The sequence below is a fragment of the Filicampus tigris genome, chromosome 13, assembly GCF_054856515.1.
Source record: "Filicampus tigris isolate MCC_2025a chromosome 13, RoL_Ftig_1.0, whole genome shotgun sequence".
Classification (NCBI taxonomy): domain Eukaryota; kingdom Metazoa; phylum Chordata; class Actinopteri; order Syngnathiformes; family Syngnathidae; genus Filicampus; species Filicampus tigris.
The window spans coordinates 3,852,077-3,873,738 of record NC_141229.1 but is presented as its reverse complement, the minus strand read 5'-3'; the positions used below and the strand labels follow the sequence as shown (position 1 = coordinate 3,873,738).

General features: G+C 40.4%; 2 protein-coding genes across 4 annotated transcripts; one reads left to right on the top strand and one right to left on the bottom strand.

Moving 5' to 3' along the window:
* Nucleotides 1-35: 35 nt before the first annotated feature.
* LOC147137185 (plastin-1-like) lies at nt 36-20,980 on the top strand. 3 transcript variants are annotated; one of them, XM_086050438.1, is made up of 20 exons: nt 36-166; nt 715-864; nt 3,717-3,947; nt 11,008-11,218; nt 12,138-12,284; nt 13,166-13,241; nt 13,750-13,910; nt 14,002-14,131; nt 14,892-15,024; nt 15,209-15,290; nt 15,620-15,785; nt 16,435-16,577; nt 17,180-17,272; nt 18,180-18,375; nt 18,457-18,535; nt 18,709-18,823; nt 18,909-19,042; nt 19,675-19,798; nt 20,059-20,192; nt 20,543-20,980. In XM_086050438.1, the coding sequence occupies exons 6-20, from the start codon at nt 13,172-13,174 to the stop codon at nt 20,679-20,681; spliced, it is 1,899 nt and encodes a 632-aa protein (XP_085906564.1). In that variant the 5' UTR covers nt 36-166; nt 715-864; nt 3,717-3,947; nt 11,008-11,218; nt 12,138-12,284; nt 13,166-13,171; the 3' UTR covers nt 20,682-20,980. The 3 variants fall into 3 exon arrangements, with proteins under 3 accessions (XP_085906564.1, XP_085906565.1, XP_085906566.1); XM_086050439.1 differs by lacking the exons at nt 36-166; nt 715-864; nt 3,717-3,947 and adding an exon at nt 9,483-9,731; XM_086050440.1 differs by lacking the exons at nt 36-166; nt 715-864; nt 3,717-3,947 and adding an exon at nt 9,785-9,854.
* LOC147137186 (glycogenin-1-like) lies at nt 636-9,627 on the bottom strand. Its single transcript, XM_086050446.1, has 7 exons — nt 9,440-9,627; nt 7,303-7,438; nt 6,720-6,894; nt 6,176-6,338; nt 5,590-5,716; nt 5,152-5,389; nt 636-3,935 (listed from the first exon to the last, which is right to left on the bottom strand). The coding sequence occupies exons 1-7, from the start codon at nt 9,444-9,446 to the stop codon at nt 3,726-3,728; spliced, it is 1,056 nt and encodes a 351-aa protein (XP_085906572.1). The 5' UTR covers nt 9,447-9,627; the 3' UTR covers nt 636-3,725.
* Nucleotides 20,981-21,662: the final 682 nt, after the last annotated feature.

Sequence of the window (21,662 nt, the reverse complement as noted above, 5' to 3'; positions counted from 1 at the left end):
GTTACATGTGTGTGACATTGTCCAAACCGTGTATCATTGTGTGCCCTGGGAAAAATCCCGGGTGTACGTCTATCTCAGTCAACAGAAATAAGCTCCAGCTCATGAAAAATGCCCCCCCGCCCCACCCCTCATTTATGGGGTGAACACCTTCGCCATGGATAAAAAGGTATTTCTGCATTGTACACTACTTCTAAATAACACATTTTGTTTAAATAGCCAAAAATTCTGCCCCAGATATTCTAGAAAACTTTGATGGAGGCAGTAACACTGGCTCTGATTATGTTTTAACTAAAGGTAAGGCAGCTTTGTTATACAGCACATTTCATACATAAGGCAACTCAAGGTGCTTCAGACAGCCAAAGACACCAAATAAAAGCGTTTACACTTTGTGATATTCAGAACCAAAGAGGTTTTCTGAAATTGATTTAAAAATTTAAATACTACTTTTTGATCTGGATATAAAAGCATTTACATAACGATTTGGGCTGATTTCATTTCTCTATTCCATTTGCAGGCAGCATAAGAGTGAAATGCTACCTCACCATATTTGCTTTCTGTGAGCTCAACTAATAGACCCAAGTCTGGGGGAAGATTTTTTTTTTCCCCCATTCAGAAAAAAAAAAGTCAACAAGCCATTTAAGTTGCTCATCTTTTATTAGACACAAGGGGATTGTGCAATGACAATGTTTACCTTTTACAATTTTTTGTTTTTAGGCTGTTGCACACCTCCACTGGAGCGAGATGGGCAATTTCTCGCAATGGAGTGAGGTTAAACAGTGAACACGGTAATAAGGCAGCTGGTTGGGAAAGCGTGACACGGGGACCACAAACAGCAGATGGGACTTGCATGCGAGAGGATGGGAGGTAGGTGGCGCTCTACTGTAGTGTTTCAACAGATCTCAGACATCAAAAGGATGCTTACAAATATTTGGACCATTTTGGCATGGCCATCAATTACGCCCCCCCCCAATTCGACTACTGCCAGCCAGCCAATCATAGGGCACCAATACACAACCATTCACACGCTGACAGTCTATGGACAATTGAGTATCTTCAGTGAACCTAAACTGACTTTGAATGAGAAAAGCTGTGTACACCCTGCACTAGTCACCAGACAATCACAGGCGCACAGAGACAAGTATTGCCACCCAGTTATGCCTATGGGTTATTTAGTTTTCACTAGTTGGGACCAACGGATAAGATTTTTTTGCTAAATAAAATTGATGAAAAAAAATAATTTGTATACACGCAAAGCAAAAAAAAAAAAAAATCGTCCGATTAATCGGTTGGGAAAATTTTTTCACCAAACATGATTATTGTCAAGAGATGCCAAACAACCACGAGTGGTTGCCAGTCAATGGCAGGGCACACACAGGCAACCATTCTCACATACGGACAATTTTTCCAATCGTAGGGCACATGGAGACAAACTGGCATTCAAGCTCACATTACCACCCAGGGACAACTAAAGTCTTTCAAGAACCAGAGCTGCGGGACAAAATCCACACGAACATGGGGGAACATACAAACTCCTCATTGGAAACGCCAGAAGTTCAAATGCAGAAACCCAGGACTGAGGCAGACATAACCACTTTTGCACCGTGCTGCCCTCTAGCACTTAAATTTTTCCGCACTTGAACAGTTGCTGGGCAACCTGAACAAAAAAATGTAGCCCTGCTCCATGGGCCAGGAACAAGCCCACTACATGACCCCCTTTCTCCCTCCCCCAATCTCACTGTATAAAAGACCAATTCATTCTGTGTACCAGGGTTGTTTATAAGCACCACTATCCTGTAGGGGTGGGGCTCATATTTAGTTTTGGTACTCTTTTCTTAACTAAATAGTGAAGCCAGAAAGTGTGCATACCCTGCTTCTCCACATTTGACCAATTAATCTTCCGCTTCAAAATTGGACACAATTACCCATCACAACATGGACATTTTGCACTGTCAACTGGGGGAGCTAATATAGACAGGCGTGTCTTTCCGAATCATGTCAATCAATTTGATTTACCACAGGTGGAATCCATTGATTCTGTACAAGGATCATCTTAACGTTAAACTCCGGTTTCTTATCAAAAGCTGTAAATAAAGCCAAGGGATTGAGGTTTTGAGATGTTTTTGAGGAACTCAGTTTAATCAAATTTGGGAAACTGCTGTAACAAAATGTGGAAAAAGTGAATGCTGTGAATATTTTGTAAATGTAATATATCTGTCAAATAGCTATATTTTGACAGCACAAGAGACAATTTACATTATCCGCACAAGCAGTGGTTAGACAAGTTTTTTTTTGTTTTTTTCAAACAACATTCCCAACTGTGGGAAATGTGGGACAAAGTGTCCATATCGTTTTCTCCCATGATAGAGAAGCATCACATATTGACAAAATAATTTATTCATTAATGCCCGTGCATGTGCTCTAAGTGCAGAACAATTGATCATTTTCTACTACCTTCGAGTATCCATCTAACTATCTGACGGTTAAGTGCTGGAGTATTTTAAAAGTTTGCCCAACTGTACCATGTATAGATGGGACACAATATCCGCTATTTTGACATGGAATAAGGAAAAAGTAGGGGTTCACAAGTTACTTCGGTACCAAAATCCCTCCCCTGGTTACCAGTGTTGATGCCAAGTCGCTACTTTCATCAAATGTTAGTGTTCTTCAGTGACAGATTGTTTTAGTCCCAAAAAAAAAAAAGCCTCGTAGTTGTAACGACAGCATGACATTAGTGCGGGTTACGCTGCCATTTTTGGGGGTTAACTCAAGCATGATGTCCTTACTCTGCCATTTCCCCACGCCGCTGTATCCAGTGTTGACGCAAAGTTGCTAATGCCAACTTCATTAAGGGTGAACAGTGTTTGGCTACAATAGGTTGTTTTTTTTCCCCTGATAGTTATTTCAAAATTTTAAAGGAAAATGCCGTATCATGCTAACATCAGATCGTTGATACCGCGTTGCTAGTGTTAATTTCACTGAGTGTTAACAGTTTTATTCACATATAGACTATCACAAATATCACAATCTTTGCATTGTTCACACGAGATAGGGACCTTGTAACACTGCTTCTTCCACATCGCCCAGTATCCAGTGTTGATGCAAAGCGGCTACTGCTAGTTTGATGGAGGGTTAACTTTGTTCTTCTATTACATCATAAATTGTTTCCATCCAAAGCATCACAATCGCCATATTGTCTGCACGATATTATCGTAAGTTACTGTATTGCTCATCTCTGGCATCCGGAGTTGACGCTAAGTTGCTAATGCTAATTTATCAAGGGTTAAGCATGCTCTTCAGTTACAGAATGAGATGTTTAGTCATGAATATTAAAAAAATAATTCAAAATAAAATTGGCATGTTGTTGACACGATTAGGAAAATGATCGAGTTACTCTGCTATTGCTATATCCCACCCCGAGTATGCATTGTTGATGCCAAGTGGCAAATGCTACTTTAACAGTGTTAACTATAATAAAGCTCGCCGGGGATTTAGTGACATCCCACAATGTTTATTTTTTCTTTTTAAGAAATGCGCTCTCTCAAACATACACCATCACTCACACAAACAAACTACAAAGTTGCATTTAGTGAGGCTGGAAGACACCAATCTTCTAATTTCACCTTCTGTGATTGGCTCGGTGGACGTGGGGCAGGCGTGGTTGGGGGGGGGGGTTCAATACCTGACAGGACCCTCTGCTCTCCCTCTGTCCATCACAGCCCGACTTGCTACTTGAGGAAGGAGTCCAGCTTGCGTTCAATGTTGGCAAAGGAGTCGTCGCCCAAGTAGTCCATCTGGCCCGCCTCCCAGCGCTGCTTTCGCTCCTCCGAGGACATGGGTCGAGGGGCGGTTACACCGGCCGAGGCGGCGGCGGCGGCGCCTGTGGAGGACGAGGAGGACGCAGTCTGATCGGCGCACTTGTCCTGTCGGAGTTTATCCTGCGTTACCAGGTGGGAGCAAAAAAAGAAAATCAATATTTTTGTAAATAGTTTTATCCCCCCACACACTTAAAATATTTTTGTCCTGTTGTCAGTCTCCCCCAGTCAAGAAATGGGATCACTGAGGAAACAAAAGATGCTCGCGAAAAGTTTAGCAAATAAGAGGTACTACGTGCTTGCTTCAAGCAGTTTGTCATTCCCAGTTCAATTTAACTTTTAAATTGACACAAAATTAAAGAGAATTGCAGCGTATATTTAAACTCCCAAAATAATCAACCAAACCATATCATTTCATCTAATGAGGGCCCGCTAGCGCAGTGCTTCAAAGTTTCTTTGACGCAATAGATTTCAGCTGTGCTATTTTTGTTAAACATTTTGCTTAAATAAGTTTCAATGCAACTACAGCATCTGTGAGGGGTCTTTGCAGGCTTAACTGTACGTGGTGCCATTTCATCACCGCAGTCAAAGTACAACTGTACATGTTGCAACAGATAAGAGATGGTGATGCAACCACATTTTATGGTGAAATGAAGACTTCAAAAGACAATGCCGATACAAACCATACACATTTTGCTGCGCTAGGCTGGTTGCGCACTTGTTGCTAGGCAGAATCAAAGGGCTCAATCACATTTGCCCCATGGACCAATTTCAAGCCCCAGTTTCACTTGGCTATGTGAAATTGGAACGTGAAGTCTATCCCAGGGGGATCTACCAAAAATTCTCCACAATACCCATTTCTGAAAATAAACAAACCATTTTGGTTTAAAGCCAATATTTTAGGCTCAGTTGGACCCAAGTCTATTTTCAAAATAAAAGCCTGTTTGAAACAGTTTCACTTTGCAACATGAAATTTGGTAGGCTTGTCTTTCAAGAGCAAACCCACCCAAAAGTCTCAAGAACCCATGTGTGAAAAGACACAGGAAGTTGGTCATTTTGGCTTGACGCAGCCATTTTAGGTTCAGTTCGCTCCAACCGGAATGAAATTATATATATTTTTAAATCAATTGCTTAAAATGACATTTGGTTGGCATGCCCATCATGAGTATACACATCAAAAAAATCTGTAGAAGAATTTTGCTTGGAGCTGTCATTTTGGCATCTAAGGAGTCTTTAAAAACAAAGCAAACTGCTTCTACAGATTTCATCCAATTGCTAATTTGGCAAATGTATTCCAGACGGCTCCGAGTTGACCCAAACATCTCGCTCAATAACTCACATCACTGGTCGCTTCCTTGACGCCACTGGCGAAGGGCGCATCGCCATAGGCCTGCTGCAGCAGCGGCATTACTGACGTGGCATACAGCCGCCACCAGGACTGCAAATAGTCCGGGTGCAGCCGGCCGGAGTCAGGACCCTCAGGGCGGCCAATCACCTCACCGCTCTGGGCGTCGTAGGCGTAGCACCACGGTTTGGTCTTGCCCAGGAAGTGGACCACCTTGGCGTCGCGGCCAAAACTGTGTGGACGGAAGGCATTCATGTTAAAAATTAAAAAGAAGGAAGGTGACAACAACAAGGGCAGGTTACGTTCCTACTCTTGTAATTGGACTCTCACGCACATAAAAATACCACCTTTGAACTGACCTTAGATATGCCTCCTAACACACAAACACACTTACTGGTTCACTACGCAATCGCAGTTTGTGTGTGCGCGTACTGTTTGAAAGCGGGCAGATAAGAGTAGATGGCAATGCTGCTGAGGTTGTAGACAAAAGGGAGGTGCTTGGATATGTCGGCTGTTGCCCACGTGTTGAAGAAGCTGTTGAGGACGCCCTGATCGCCACCTGTGGACGCACAAAAACTCATGGTATTAGCTTCACTTGGCTACTAATGGTATTAGCTTGTGTGTGCATTGCAATGAATCGTCCCAAAAAAAAAAAAAAAAAAAAAAAAGTCCTGAATGAGAAGATTACGCTGTAACCAGTCATTTTCTAAGATGACTCAAAATAGTCATTTTAACTCCATAATGCAGTCTTCTAAAATCAGCGATATTTCTAAAGGGAGTCTGGAATAGGTAATGCCATCAGCCATTTACTGTTTGAGTGGGGGCACCACAAGTTACAGGTGTGAACTTTACATGGCTCAAGGGGCCTCTTTTGTACAGATTTGCTGGGAGGCCCCTGCAGCAAGGCCAGGGGCCATGAGTTCCAAAGTCTGACATTAGCGTCTAGTCTACTGGGCTAAAACTTTTCATGGCACTCAAAATATACATTAGGTTTCATGACATAAAAGGGTCAAATCACCGTCAAAGCTTCCGTTTTCAGCGCAGAATGTCAGCAGCTTCTCGTGCGTCTCGATAGACGGCCGGAAAACAAAGACCCCCGAGTTGAAGCAGTCTGGCCAACCGGGGTCCGGCGCGGCCGAAAGCTCCTCCCGCTCGAAGAGCTCGTCGATGTTGGAGAGTGCCTAACATTTCGTGGGGGGAGATTTTGCCAAGTCAAAATATGAAATACTTTGTAAAAGAAGAAAACCTTGTCAAGTTCTAACTGGAGTGCGGTACTCTAAAATCACTCGTTTCATAAAAACGAGTATGAAAGTAAACGAGATTGCGCTAAAATCGGTCACTTTGTTCAAGTGGAATGAGAAGAATGCTATAAAAGCAGTTATTTATAAAGCGAATCTTGAATGATAATTTACTCTGAAATCTTGTCATGTTCTCAAGGGCGTCTGAAGTGAAGGGGACATGCGAGGTTGCTACATGTAAAGACATCATCACGTCACCATCAGTTAAAACAAAATGGCTCCACACAATTTATAATAATAAAAAAAAAAAAGAGCTCTACTCACCATGGTGTCGGCGTCCATGAACACACACTTGTCGTAGTGCGTCAGCGTCCAGCAGTGCAGCTTGGTGAAGGTCACGCCTAAATCAGGCCGCTGCATCAGGGCGAGGTGGGCTGTGTCGCCCGAGTCTGTGATATCCACCAGGCGCACTTCATCAAAAATGGAGCGCAGCACCACCCTGGGATGAAGGGAGGGAAGAAAAAAAAAAAAAAATGTAGAAAGTAAATCGCTGCAAAATGCGAATTGCCTAAATTTCATTTCTGCACCGCCAATGACATTAGCAAAACTGTCACCGATTCGCAACTTAGCATAGCTGTGTACTCCTCCACACTGTAAACACATTGTAAATAATTGCAATCATAAAATGTATATTAGAATACTGTACAAACGTAGTGTCTGTGGGGGGACAAAAAAAAAAAAAAAACCCAAAAAACCCAACTCAGTCATCTATTCTTTGACCACCGCGTAGAAAGACTAATATTAGTGCCGTACTGATGAGCTGTGATATCTATTGACAAAGTTTTGCTATTCACATTGGGTCTTAGTCCCGAACCCTTGAGAATAGTTTGCGGTTTACGGTCGTTACCTGCATGGTTCTGCTACGTGAGGTCCGATGAGGGCGACAAGCTTCCTGGTGGTGTGGTGGTCTCGTAACGAGCGGCCCAGGACCATGGCCCCTTTTGCGTAGGTGTCGTTGGTGGCCAGTGTCACAAAGGCTTCGCCTGATTACGACACCGAAAGAGCACTCCTTTTATTTCTACATTTTATTTGGCACACTTGAGTCGGCTCTAAAAACTGCCATCAACTTACCAATGCTCAGTTTTTCCCTCAACAGTTGTAGTTATTAAAAAGGTTTGTTATAGTGTTATACATACACACCATATTTCTTCCAATAGTAAATGGTAGCGCGTTGTAGCGTTTATTTACTCAGCTACACCAAGACATTTTCTAAAGAGAGTCTGGAATGAGACTGCTTCAAAATCAGTCATCTTCTCAAGGGATTTCAATGTGAAAGATCGTTCTTAAAAACAGAGAAAAAAAAAATTGGTCTCTCTCCAACAGGAGGCTGGACTCAGACAATCGAAAGTCTGTCATTTCCTAAAACGGAGTCGGGAATGAGATTGTTTTGAAATTGGTCATTCTCTATATGCAATCCAGAATAAGATGCTTGCTCTAAAATTAGTCCTTTTCTCAAGGGAGTTTGGAAAGCCCTAAAAATGTTCTCATGGGAGTCCACAATTAGATATGATTGGAGGTTACACCCACATCTTCAATCCGGTTTCTATTCAACAGTTTGTCGTTGCTTAACAAGAAGTGGGGCCTCCAGCCACAATCTAGTATTTACGATATATTTATTTTTGTAATCTTTATTGCTATTGCTAATGTCAATATCAGTTGTGACATACGGGTCTTTATGAGTATTTGAGGAGTGGGAAATGAACTTCACAACCTCAGAGTGAGACTGCACATCCACCACATCAAGTTAGACACCATCACAGGAAGTTGTGGGAAGGCACTTTGAAAAAAATAAAAGCTTTTTGTTTCATTTGAGCAGCATTCACTTTAGGCAGGTGGGGTTTTTTTTGTTGCATTTTTTTAAAATGCATTTTTAATATGAAGCAATGAGTAGATATTTGGGTAAGTTTAAGGACGCAACTGAGTGGAGAAATGTGAAGGAGCGGTGATGCAACCAGAGCCATTTCCACTTTCAAAATTTAACGGTTTGGGTTAAGAAACAATTAAATTTGGAAAGACCAAAGATTGGCTCTCAATGTAATCCTTAAATTAATATGCAAACCCTTTATTACATACTGCAGATGTTTTAAAGTGAACATTATGGAAAGTTGAGTTTTTTTTCCATATTTATAAGCAAAATACTTGCTAGTCCACCAATCAAGTTTGAAATTATTATTTTTTTAAAGTAAACATTTCAAGTGCAATTCATGATTTGGAGTGAAAATGATGCATAGCTCATAATATGCAATATTGAAATAAATACCTACCTTTTCAATTAGAAGTCAGTCACTGTATTTTTTTTCCAACTGCATACAAAACGTTTACTGAACCCATGTACTAAAGTGGCACCAAATGGTAAATGGACTGTCACTTGTATTAGAAGTAATCGGCCAGCCAGAGAAGATACAGCCAAACAGGAGAATGTGTGGCAGCAGGAGGGCTGACACCCCCCTAAAACGAACCAATTCCACCAACGCAAGAAATATGGATTTAAAAAAAAAAAAAAAACAAAACTAATTCTTGACCCTTGGGGCATTTTGACATATAGGCCACAGATGTGGGAATAAGGGAACGCTTAGTAGTGAAAATAAGTCTAGTTTATGATTGTTTGGCCTTCTAAATAATAAAAACAAAACAAACAACAAACAAACAAAAAAGAAAAAAAAAATGGACACCAAACTCAACTTTGAAAATCCTCACCGGAAGTCTCATGCCAGGCGGGAGCTACCTTGACTGAACTGCTGCGGCAACCAATAAAAAAAAATCATTAAAAAAACGCAGCCGTGCGAATACTACACGTATTAGTTTGATGTTCATAATAAACGACACTACAAATTCTACAACTGCTACCACCACTGCTACTACAAATGCCACACCTACTCGTGTCGATATTTAAAACAAATATTAGCGACGTTTAAAATGGCACGACAGAACAGGAGCAGCACTGCGGAGGAATCAGGCGGCCGACCGTGTAGTCGGAGTCTTACCGGACATGCTGAGGCTCCGCCGGGGTGTCTTGACGGGGAAACACGAAGAGTAAAGCACTGCGATGGAAGACTGGAGGATGGTGGTGGTGATAGTGCAGCTGCGCTCAATTCCAGCCCAGGAATTAAAGAGCACGTTTTCCGGGTCACGTGACAGCTGTCATACGCTGACCTCGCCCCCTTTGTGCCGGCTGTCGCGTTCGCGCCTCTAATTAAACAATCCAGCAAAATGGCGCCGACAGGTGTTATGAAAGTCTTAAAACGTCAACGAATACGTATTAAAAATCAATACCGGGTAGGGCTTGCTCTTTTTTTCCCTCTGACCGCCTTCCTTCTATCCTTGTTTGCTTCCTGTCTTCTTCCCCTCACACCCGCTTTATTCCGAGCATCCTTTCATTCCTGACGGTCTTCCGACCAGGTTTCTTCCTGGAATCTTTATTTTTCCTCTTTCATTCATTCATACCTTCTCTCTATTTGCCTTCCTTAAACCTTCTGTCATGCCCTCCTTAAGTCTCCTTCCTTCATTCAGACCTCTGATCCTTTAACCTGCTTTTCTGCTATCCTTCCTATCCTCCTGCCTCAAACCTATTTCTTCTACTTTCCTTCCTCCACACCTTCCTCTCACCATTTCCCCCTTCCTTTTTCTTAGACCCACTTTTTATTTGACATATTTCCTTCCTTTGCTTAAAACTACTTTTGTGCCTTCTTCAGCACCTGGCCAATTCTGCTTTTGAGTCCCTTTACTTTAGTGCGCATGTGTGTGTGTGTTTTTTCTATTGTAGGTTTGGTTTTGTTGGTTAATTTTGCAATTTATTTACTGTTTATCATGTATTGGAATTTTTGGCACGATAATACAGTGTAAAATTCTGACAAAAAACGTGAAGTTGACTGGTCCAGTGAACAAGACGAGTAGGAGAGAGTCGGAGGGGGGTTTTAACTATTCCCTCGCTGCCCCTTGGTGGTCAAGACTGCACATTACAGGAGTTATTTACGATTTTTTTAGAGTATATTACATGCCTAGGTGAAATTGGCTTCTTGAGGTGTGGATCTGTCTCATGCGGTGCCTCACATACTGACGGGCCAATGATCACCCCGTTTAGAATGACAACCAGTGGGCCAAATATTCCTACTTACTTGATATATTTAATTGAACATTAAAATAAAAAATCTAAAGTAAGACGAATTTATGTAGCAACAATTATTTTACCAGAAAGACTACAAATATTGAGAGTATATTATTCCAGTGTTGCCTGTTCATTCCTAACTGAAATAAGTAAACACATGTTCTGACCTTATTTTCCTGTGCAAGCTCTTCAGCAAATAAGGCAGTGATTCTCAAGGTGAGGTAAAAGGGCAAAAGAATCACTGTCCAAGTACAGTTCAGTTGAATTAAACTTGAATGATCTTCCAGGCCCAAGAATGTTAGGCAACCCCTCTCGCTGTCCTCGTAAAACATTTTTATTCTATGACTTTTGACTCAGCATGAGACTCTTCATTGTTTCAGTGTTTTATGGTTTCTGCTGTATCTGTATTTACTTATACAATTCTTGAACATGTGCTTTGTGCTCCAGGCTATCACTGAATAATACAGCAGGTTTATTGTGCCGGGCCAGCATCTTCTTTGGCCTGCTTGTCTACCTCCACAACACTGTTCTGGGATCAGCTGTTGTTGTCGGGGCACAGTAACTGGAGAGCACCTTTAACAAAAAGGGCTGCTCATGTGTCCACAGGAGGCTGGATAGAAAACATGGAAGACTTGGTTTGTTGGCAGAGAAAATGCAGGTATGGAAATGGATTTTTGTGTGTATTTAAAAGCATGTGTGAGGTTGTTTGATTTTTGAACAGAAGAAAAGAGCTGCGGTGTAACCCTAAACCTTGCAGCCAGTTTGAATGTAAGCTCCTTAATTCAGTTTTCATCCCTAATGGAACGTCATTGATCCAAGCCGGTGCATGGGGGTTGATGTTATTAATGTAGAAGGAAGGTTTAGGTTTGTATGTGTGTTTAAAAGTGATGGATATTGATTATATTTCCTTTTTTTTCCATCCTAGAAACACAAAAATCAAGTTTGCCTTTTAAGGACATGGCCAAAATGCCAGACTTCCAATGTCTTTTCAGACATGGCTCATTAAAACTTTTTTGGGGGGTTACTCATGACAGACATGCCTAATAAATTTCATGAAGACAAGTCAAAATACCTTTTCCAAAAATCCTAGAATGCACAACGGAACCAATGATGAGTCATCAAAACCCACCACAATATTCCAGCCTCACGCAACGACCAAAACTCAATTTCCTAATCTAGCATCTTACACCTGTCAAGAATATTGTAGGTGGTTCAAATTTGGTAAAAAAATCTTTTGGACATTTTTCAAGAGCCCCTAAAAATGAGCCTAAAATGGTCGCTTCAAACCAAAATGATTGACTTCCAGTGCTTTTTCGGGCATGACATTTTTGTGGGTCAACTCATGATAAACCTGCCTACCAAATTTTATAGCGCCAAGTGAAACTGACTCTCGGGGCTGAATTTTCCCCTCAGTCTAGTATGCGAGACCGCTGGGAATAGCAAAAAGGAGCGCAAAATGGCCGCTTTGAGCCAAAATGGCAGAGTTCCTGTGTCTTTTCGCCAATGGCTTTCGTCGTCTTGAGTCTTTTAAGGCAATAAGTGTTAAATGTTAACCGTGTCGACTACGCCCATCGCAGGGTCCAAACAGGCCAAAGGTCCTCTCCTCCAGAGTGATAAGCTGCTCTCCAGCTTCCTGCCTTGTCTGCGGAAGACAAGACGCCGCCGATCGGGTCCGCTCTGGTGGTGGTCTGGGAGGCGTTTTGATTTCCAGCTGAACTGTCAAGGTAACCTCTTGACTTTATTTGTTTTTTGTGTGTTGTCATTACATTAGAGACAAGTACAGGGGTGGGCAAAGTATGGTCCGCAAGCCACATCCTTCCTGGCTTTAATGCGGCCCACTGAGCATTTACATTAACAAGAGGCCTGGAATATGTGTTGCAATAAAGTTGCCCTTTTTTCAACTAAATTGGTTCATTTGAAAGTCTTCATCTTTTTAAAATTCATTTTTCTCCTTTCATAATTGGTCAGTTGTGAATATTAAAATAGTGAAACAAAACGCTAAATTAAAAAAAAATTACATATACTGTAACTATAATTATATTGATTATAAATCATGACATTTAAAAGTAACAATTAGTTTATTAAAATAACCCTATACATATTTTTCACATTCATTTAAAATGTATTTTTAATCATCATCAAATTAAATGATTTATTGAAAAATAAACAAGAAAATACCATTACGTGCATGTTTAACATTTTTTGTTTATTTGACATAATAATTGATTAATCAATCATAATGGCATTAAAAATGAAGATGAATTATTATTTTATTTAAACAAACAATGACATATTTTACACCAATTTATTCATATTCATTATACTTTTATGAATCTAATACATTTTAATCAACGATTCATTGATTTACTGGTCATAGTTAACTTTGAAAGTATTAGTCACAAATAATTTTACGATGCGTTTAACAATAATTTTATGAGTAAATGCTGAGTTAATTATTACTGAATTGGTCATATGATTATGAAAAAATATAATCTACTTGATTGTAAATATTAGGATCAACCGATTAATCAGACGACCGATTTAGTTATTTTCAGCTATTTTAAAATAAGCAAAAAACAGCTGACTGTGTGTGTGTGTTTTTCAGGCCACCATGAACAAACAGGTTACTCACATTTCCAGGGAGGACCTGGAAGAGCTCCGAGAGGCGTTCAATAAAATTGGTCAGTTCATACACACACACGCACGACTTTTACAGCCAGCCATAAAGTCAAGACACTTTTTTTTAATTGCTCGTTTGGCGTGTGGAATGTTTGTACTTTCATTGCCAATCAGTTAATCATCAATATTATATGATTATATTAGGCCTTATATGCTGACGGTGGCCAGCAACCACTGTCAACTCTACGGTGCCTCTTATTCAGTGACTGAATAGTGTGTTTTAAATTTTTTTTATTTATGTATATAGTAATCACATTACTTATTAGGCAACAAATAATGTTAGTCATGTGACATTAAATTGTGAAAATATTTCATAGTTAACTATTGCTTTTAGAATACAAGTTTTTGTGGTTTGTGGGGTAACTTGCGCGATGTTAACAAACCACAAGTTGTGGTTCCGAAATAATTTCTGCCAAAATAAAACCAAAACCATTTATTCCGAAAGTCTTCTGAGGTTGGCAGGTGCTACAAAGTTTGACCTTGGCGTGTGTTTTTTTTTTTTTTTTTGAGACATCGATAACAGCGGCTACGTGAGCGACTTTGAGCTCCAGGAGCTGTTCCGCGAAGCCAGCTTCTCCCTGCCCGGATATCAAGTGCGGGAGATAGTGGAGACCTTCGTGGCCGGCGACACCAACAAGGATGAGAAGATCAGCTTTGAGGAATTTGTCTCTGTGAGCTCATGCCCCAAAATTTGAAACGTTCCAACATGCAGGTTATGCTTTACTATACAGGTGTGTGTTTTGTTTTTTTATTTTTTTAAAGATTTATCAGGAGCTGAAGAGCAAGAAGTTCAGCGAGACTTTCCGCAAATCCATAACCAGGAAGGATGGCATTCGGTCCTTTGGGGGGATGTCGGGAATTTCAAGTGTGGGGACGCAACACTCCTACTCAGGTATGAGAATTAAAACCCCACCAATCTGGATTATTTTTTCGGATGATTGCAATATTTGTCAGAAAAAAATTCTGATAACAGATTCATCTGCCGATTTATTTTATTTTTCGCTTACAACAAGACAGAAATGAATTACAGGCAGAATTTATGATTGTTGAATAATACTTTGTCCTTGTCCTTTGTATTTGTTTAACTTGACAACAGAGAGGACTTTTCAAGTACAAAAATCATGCAAAAAAAGCATGAACTGCTAAATTTAGCATAAAGAAGAAGGCAACCCCCAAATTTTCTTTATACTAATATGTTCTATGCAGCCCCAGTAGTCTAAACACTTCATTCCGATTGCGATTGTGTATCACGGCTTAGCTTCAAAAAACAGGTGAGATGTGATTGGTTGTTACCTGAGCCCTGAGCTGTTGTGATGTCATTTTCAGTCGACAGGAAGTGACAAACTGGCCGCCCCTTGAGATGACTAAAAACGGGTGGAGTTTGCTACTTAACTCATACTCCACAAATGCAATATTAATCTGAATGCCGTGTTTAGACTAGTGGAGCCGTATAAAACATATTATAATGTCAAGAAAACTTCGGGGGGGTTTGACTTCCTCGTTAAGATTTAGGACATAAATGTATGCAGTCCAGATTTTATGCATCATTTAAAGAAAGAAATCAGAAAAATAAAGGACAAGCAACTACATTTTCACATTTCTGGCTCTTGAACTAGCAATGTTGACAAAGTCTGCATGTGTTCTGCGCGCAGATGAAGAGAAAGTGGCGTTTGTCAACTGGATCAACAAAGCGTTAGCCAAAGATCCCGACTGCCGCCACCTGCTGCCCATGAACCCCGATGACGAAAGCCTCTTCACTTCTGTCCGCGATGGCATCCTGCTGTGGTGAGCTGGGAGAAGGGTTCTACTTTACACAAGAATTTGAAGCCGCATTTTATGCACTTGACGATTTTGAGATGTAGTCAGATTTGTCATGCTTGTTAACAGCACTTCTCATTGATATCATATTTAAAAGACACACACATACTACATCTAATGCTGTGAGTTTACTTTCTGTTCTCCCTCGCAGCAAAATGATCAACCTGTCCCAGCCCGACACCATCGACGAGCGAGTCATCAACACCCGGAAGCTGACTACCTTCACCATGACTGTGAGTGCCCGCAAGCACGTGTTATTGTGACAATCTATTGCCGACAAAGTGCAAAGTCATCTTTTTATGAATGTCACCAAAGACTAAAACCGCGATTGGGGCCGTACCGGACGTAAAGCTGCCGTTGATTAAATGTGGACTTTGCAAAAGAACCTGTGCTATATAATCGTAACCTTCATGTGGTGGAACGCTAAAATGTCAAAAACACAGACATGTATATGGCAGCAATTTGGCGTAGTAACACACATATATAATTATGATGATTTTTATTTTATTTTTTACGGCAAATTGAAACATTTTGGGGGGTGGTGGGCGTCTGGCATTTTTAGGAGAACCTTGTCCTGGCACTCAACTCAGCCTCGGCCATCGGCTGCACGGTGGTGAACATCGACGCGCTCAATCTGATGGTTGGGAAACCTCATCTGGTGCTGGGATTATTCTGGCAGATTATCAAAGTGGGCCTGTTTGCTGATATAGAAATCAGACGCAACGAAGGTCAGTGCACACTGGATACACTCAGAAAAATGTTTTTTTATTGGTATGTTGTGATTTCTAACATCTATTTGTCCTGCTTGTTACTGTTTTGGTTTTATTACAAATGTCTAATAGTTTTGCTAAAATGAATACAATGTGTTTTTCAACTAAAATGAAGCCAAGTACTAATAAAACGGACTAATTTATTACTCAAATAAAACAAATAAAATATTTTGACTAAAATAACCAATGAAATGGTACTAAGAAAATATATATATATATTTTTTTTACGAAAAAATGCCTAAAATAAATACATTATACATAATATAACGTTAATGTAACTCAAATTAATAAATAATACATTCTAATATTGATGAAATTACATTATATAACTAATTTATGAAAATAAAAATATCCAAACAGTGTAATATCAGTCCTAATAAAAGCTAAATTTTTAAAAAGACAATATAAATATTTTTTAAATCAATTTTTTCGACTAAAATAAAATATTTCTAAAATGTATTTGGATGGAGCTATTTGTATGTTTCAAATATTTTTTATAACATTTGATATAGCAGCACTTGTGTTGTTATGGTTACTTGTGTTACCCTAATGTGTGTGTGTGTGTGTGTGTGTCTGTAAAACCTCCGTGCTCGCATGTGCTTTGCAGGCATGATTTGCCTCCTGAGCGAGGGAGAGAGTCTGGACCACCTGATGTCTCTTTCTCCTGAAGAGTTGTTGCTCCGCTGGGTCAACTACCATTTGCAAAACGCTGGCACCGAGAGCATCGGCAACTTCAGCGAGGACATCAAGGTCCCTTTGACAACACACACGCTACTCAAAAAAAAAAAATGTTAGATTCAGGATGGAACTAAAATTCACTTTCTTAAAACTCGAGCCACTGAGAACTCGAGTGGGCTAACTTCTTTTTTTTTTTTTATAGTTTAAAGTCAGTCACTTTATATCTTGGTGATTTCTATGGCAATGATTAGGTCTACTTATTTTGAATACTTATTTTACAGACATTTTGATTCCCCTCAAATTGTTTAAAGCCATAGTATGCAACTTTTGGTGCCCTCTTTGCTGCATTACAGCAACAGAACAGAGCCGTCATTTCAACATGACGTCGGCCAACGAAGGCCTCGGGAAGAGTCCGTTTGCGGCAATTATTATTCTAGTTTTGATTATCGTTTTTGTTTAGACAGTAATTATTATTTGATTATTTTCTGATCCAGGCACACAAATATGTTTGGTTAACTTTTCACAAACGCATACTGCTGGGTAAATTGTGTCATTTCCAGTCCGTCATTTTTGATGTCATCTTATTTGTGTATTTGTCGGTTCAGTCCCTGCCAATATACGGAACCTTCGTCGTGCATATGGACATGTTATCACTGAGCCTCTTTGTTCCGCAGGACTCTCGGGCTTACTTCCACCTCCTGGACCAGATTGCTCCCCGTGGAGAGCACGACTACATGAGTGTCAAAATCGACATGAGCGGCCTCAATGTGAGTCACTTTAGTGGAACTGTGGTAAAAATATGTCCCGTGACCAGAGAATTGGTCTTTCTCTTGACCAACACATTTTTCTAAAAACATTTTTCCCAAGTTACTAGTCATCGCTTGAAGTTTTCTTTTTTTTGAGTTGAAATTTGAGTTGAAAGCAAGCTTCAGGGAGCAACAAAAGAAAAAAAAAGTTTCTGTAAAGCCACGATATGTGGGCAAGGAGAGAGCGCCATGGTCGCCGATGAATTTTCAGACATTCATTGAATGGGACATAACGTCAGTTACACAAAATGAGAACTCTTGCAAGGAGCTGCTGTAGGCCACAGCTCACACCCAGACACTTACACCAAGACGAAGCGGCCAACCATATTCCAGCTCCTGATATCACTCGCTAGGCCACACCCCTTAAAGGCACAGATCCAACACACGGGTACTACAGTGCCTACAGTAATTGCACTTTTAAAAAAACAGTTTATTATTTCTTAACATTTGCTTTCATTGTTTTTATACAATACTGTCCTTTTTTTGTAGCACATCACAAATACAATTCTGGTATTACCGTATTTATCGGACTATAAGGCGCACTTAAAATCTCAAAAATCTACAGTGCGACTTTATAATCAAGTGCGCTTTATGTGTGGATGTTGAATAGTTTGACTCATTTGCTGTACTGGTTTGTTTCCCTTAATACGCAGTAATGCGTCTTATAACCCGGTGTGCCTTATAGTCCGAAAAATACGGGGACTGGAATGCTTAATAACATTTCAATTCAATTTTTTTTTTTTTTTTTTATGGGGAAAATGTATTTAATATACAGTGGATAGGGACCGTGGCAGATTAGTGGAATTTCAATTCATTTCAATAGGTCATATCGCAATAGTCACCTTTGTCGCGTCATTTGTCTCGGGAGGAGCGGGACCTGAACCGGCGGGCCGAGCTGATGCTGCAGCAGGCGTCACGACTGGACTGCCGGCAGTTTGTGACGGCGCACGACGTCACCGCCGGGAACAGCAAGCTCAACTTGGCCTTCGTGGCCAACCTGTTCAACATGCACCCGGCCCTGCAAAGGGGGCACGTCAACGGCTTGGAGGCCGCCCGACTGGAGCGTGAGACCAACGGACTCTTTCACTTTCTACGATTAATAAAAGAACGGGCGGGTGACGGCGGGAATATCCCTGTCTTTACAGCCGAGAGCAGAGAAGAGAAGACCTTCCGTAACTGGATCAACTCTCTGGGCGTGAATCCCTACGTGAACCACATGTACCAGTAAGCCAAGCCGCAAAGAGTTTACCCAAATATATACTTGTATATTTTTAGATTCTCAATACTTTCTTCATTTTACTTCATTTCATTTTGTCCAAAAGCCCATTCAAACTAAATCTAAATATTGTATATGTTGAAATAAATGCAAAGATACTGTTTTCCTATGATTATTTCAGCGATCTGTGCGACGGTTTGGTGATTCTGCAGCTCTACGAGAAGGTGAATGTTCCCGTCAACTGGAAGAAAGTCAACCAACCTCCATACCCCGCCCTGGGGGTGAATATGAAAAAGGTTCGGCTCATGACGGCACTAATTGGGATTGGAGCAATTCAAATGGAATCAAAAATTTGTATTTTTTTTGGGGGGGGGCGCACAGCTGGAGAACTGCAATTACGCCGTGGGCCTGGGCAGGAACGTAGCCCACTTCTCCCTCGTCGGCATCGGCGGCGAGAACCTGAACGAGGGAAGCCCCATGCACACCTTGGCGCTGGTGTGGCAGCTCATGAGGAGGTGTGTTGTGACTTGTCAGGAATGGTAACGCTGGGGGAGGAGGGTACACTGAAAGATGGTTTGCCCGAGGAATCTTTTTTTTTTTTTTTTTTACTTAAAAATATTCCGAATGCATTTTCAGTATATTTATAAAGGACTACACTGTCTGTAAAAGACAATTCATTAAACAAAGTAGTATGAACATTTCCTCTGGTTATCTGCGGCGTGTGTGAAAGCTTACTTTGACGAAGCCATCGTGAAAATAAATTGAAGCATCTTAGTCCTCACTCCTCTGTCCCCTGAGGTTAGCAGCTGTTGAAAGGTGCATTTTGTCGCCATCAGCCACTTTGTCCTGCAGTAACCACAAAGACGGCAGCTACTTGAATAATGAGCATTGACGACAAAATCAAATCTGCTCCGTTTTTGCAGGCTATTGCATGCAAACGACAAAGTGCATAGATGTCAAACTTAAACCATGTCATTTTGACCTGTTACCCATGTGTTTTATCATATAATTAGATTTTTTTTTTTTTTTTTTTGCAAAAAGCTGGAAGACCCAAGTGTAGGGAGGCAAGCAGAGCAGTGCAGGAGGAGAGTAAAAAAAAGAGAAAAAAAAGAATGTGGAACCAACAATGTCGTCCTCCCGCGCGCAGGTACACGATGCTGGTGTTATCAGACCTGGGCGACGGTGAGAAGGTGGGAGAGCAGATCATTCTCAACTGGGTCAACACCACCCTCAGCCAAAAGCGCAAAGATTCGCAGATCAGCAGCTTCAAGGTGAGCGTGTGTGACTTGACTTTGTCGAAACGGCACAAGGATGTTATAACCGCCGCTTTACATATTAAAATTGCTGTATTATTGCCAGGGGTGTAACAAAAACAATTTTCATCGGAAAATTGATTTTGATTTAAAAGATGCAGGTGCATTGCTTCGAACCGGATGGAACTACTGAATCATCATGTATTTGGGAGATATTTTTTTGAAGGAAATTTACATGGTCCCTTTCCAAACTTTGTCAACGTTTGTTTTTTCCGCAGGATCTCCACATCAGCACCAGCCTGCCAGTGATCGACCTGATCGACGCCATCGCTCCCGGCACCGTCAAGTGGGACATGGTGACGAGACCAGAGACGGGCGTGATGAAGACTGCCGACAAACTCAACAACGCCAAGTAAACGCTCATCACTCAAATTCACTTCCCACAGTAGATTCACCAGAGGTGGTTAGACTGAAGTTGCCAATTTTAGGACTTTGGACTTGCTTGGCTAAAACCTATGAAAGACTCGACCTGATGTAACTTGGTACTCATTAGACTTAACATAACTTTGATTTGAACTACAAGACAAGTCTTGTAGTTGAAAAAAAAACATTCGTTTTCGAACTATTCTTGTCATTTGCGTCTGCAAGATTGTATTATACCGCCCCCTGATGGCCAAGGCCGGCACACCAGAATGTGCAGCACAGCGCATTGAATTAAATTACTTTCCTGCCCAGTCATCGTGTATCCTCTCCCCTTTTCAGATACGCAGTCTCACTGGCCCGGAAGATTGGTGCTCGCGTCTACGCTTTGCCTGACGACTTGGTGGAGGTGAATCCCAAGATGGTGCTGACGCTGTTTGCCTGCCTCATGGGCCATGGTTTAAAAAAGGCCCATCGCTAAACCCCTTCCTTAAATAACATCCGGTCGTATAGGTTTTTGCATTATTTGTTTGATTCCTCGTACAGCCTTTAAAAAAAAAAAAAGAATACATATACATACAAAAATACATTGAATCATGCTTCATTCATACAAAAACTGCGTTTTTCATTTCTGTGATTGCTCCTCCCTGTATTTTATTTCATTGGACATTGGAGTGGATGAGAAAAGTGAAATGATTGACTTTTTCACGGTGAAGCTTTATGTCCTTAATTGCTGTACACCGAACATGGCTACTATAAAATAAAAACATCAATAAAGTATGTTAAAGTGCTATGTGCGTTGTGTCTCAATGCACTGGGGCTGTGTCAGTAAAATTCAATTGAATTAGAGCAGAACCTCTGTCTGTGCAATATGATTTTGTTATTTATGATTTATAATAGTTTATTCATAATATATAGCATGTCCAACCTGAATGTTATGATAGAATACATCTAATTGTTGTAAATAATCCATATGTAGTATACATCAGTTTGTTAAATTATATATATTTATAAAATCATTGATTTCTTGCAGAATACAATACAATTGTATTTATATAGTGCATTTCATAACAGCTAGAGCTGTAACAAAGCACTTTACAAACAATACAATAAATAAAAACAATGAAAGGCTGTGATACACGTATTAATAACTAGATATAAATAATATATTTTTTTAATTAAATGAATTATAATGTAACTATACAATGTCCATTATCACTGCTACTACTAACTACAGTATAATAAACAGGATTTATTTAGCTTTTGCGCTTGAACACATGCATGGATGTATTTTCACAAATTAGAACAACCTAGCGCTAACGTACATAAGGGTCTGACATTAATACAATTATTACTAAAATTATTAAATATATATATAAACATTTAAACAAACAAATGTGAATGCTGTAGTCGAAACATAAATGACTGTGTGAGGTATACATTTATATAGATTTCCCGTTTA

Coding starts and splice junctions, on each gene's coding strand:
- LOC147137186 (XM_086050446.1), bottom strand. Junction 6,339..6,719: donor TCATGGACGCCGACACCATG/GTGAGTAGAGCT, acceptor ACGAAATGTTAG/GCACTCTCCAACATCGACGA. Junction 5,717..6,175: donor TGAAAACGGAAGCTTTGACG/GTGATTTGACCC, acceptor GTGCGTCCACAG/GTGGCGATCAGGGCGTCCTC.
- LOC147137185 (XM_086050438.1), top strand. CDS start 13,172: ATGAACAAACAGGTTACTCACATTTCCAGGGAGGACCTGGAAGAGCTC. Junction 14,132..14,891: donor GACGCAACACTCCTACTCAG/GTATGAGAATTA, acceptor TTCTGCGCGCAG/ATGAAGAGAAAGTGGCGTTT. Junction 19,043..19,674: donor GTGTGGCAGCTCATGAGGAG/GTGTGTTGTGAC, acceptor TCCCGCGCGCAG/GTACACGATGCTGGTGTTAT.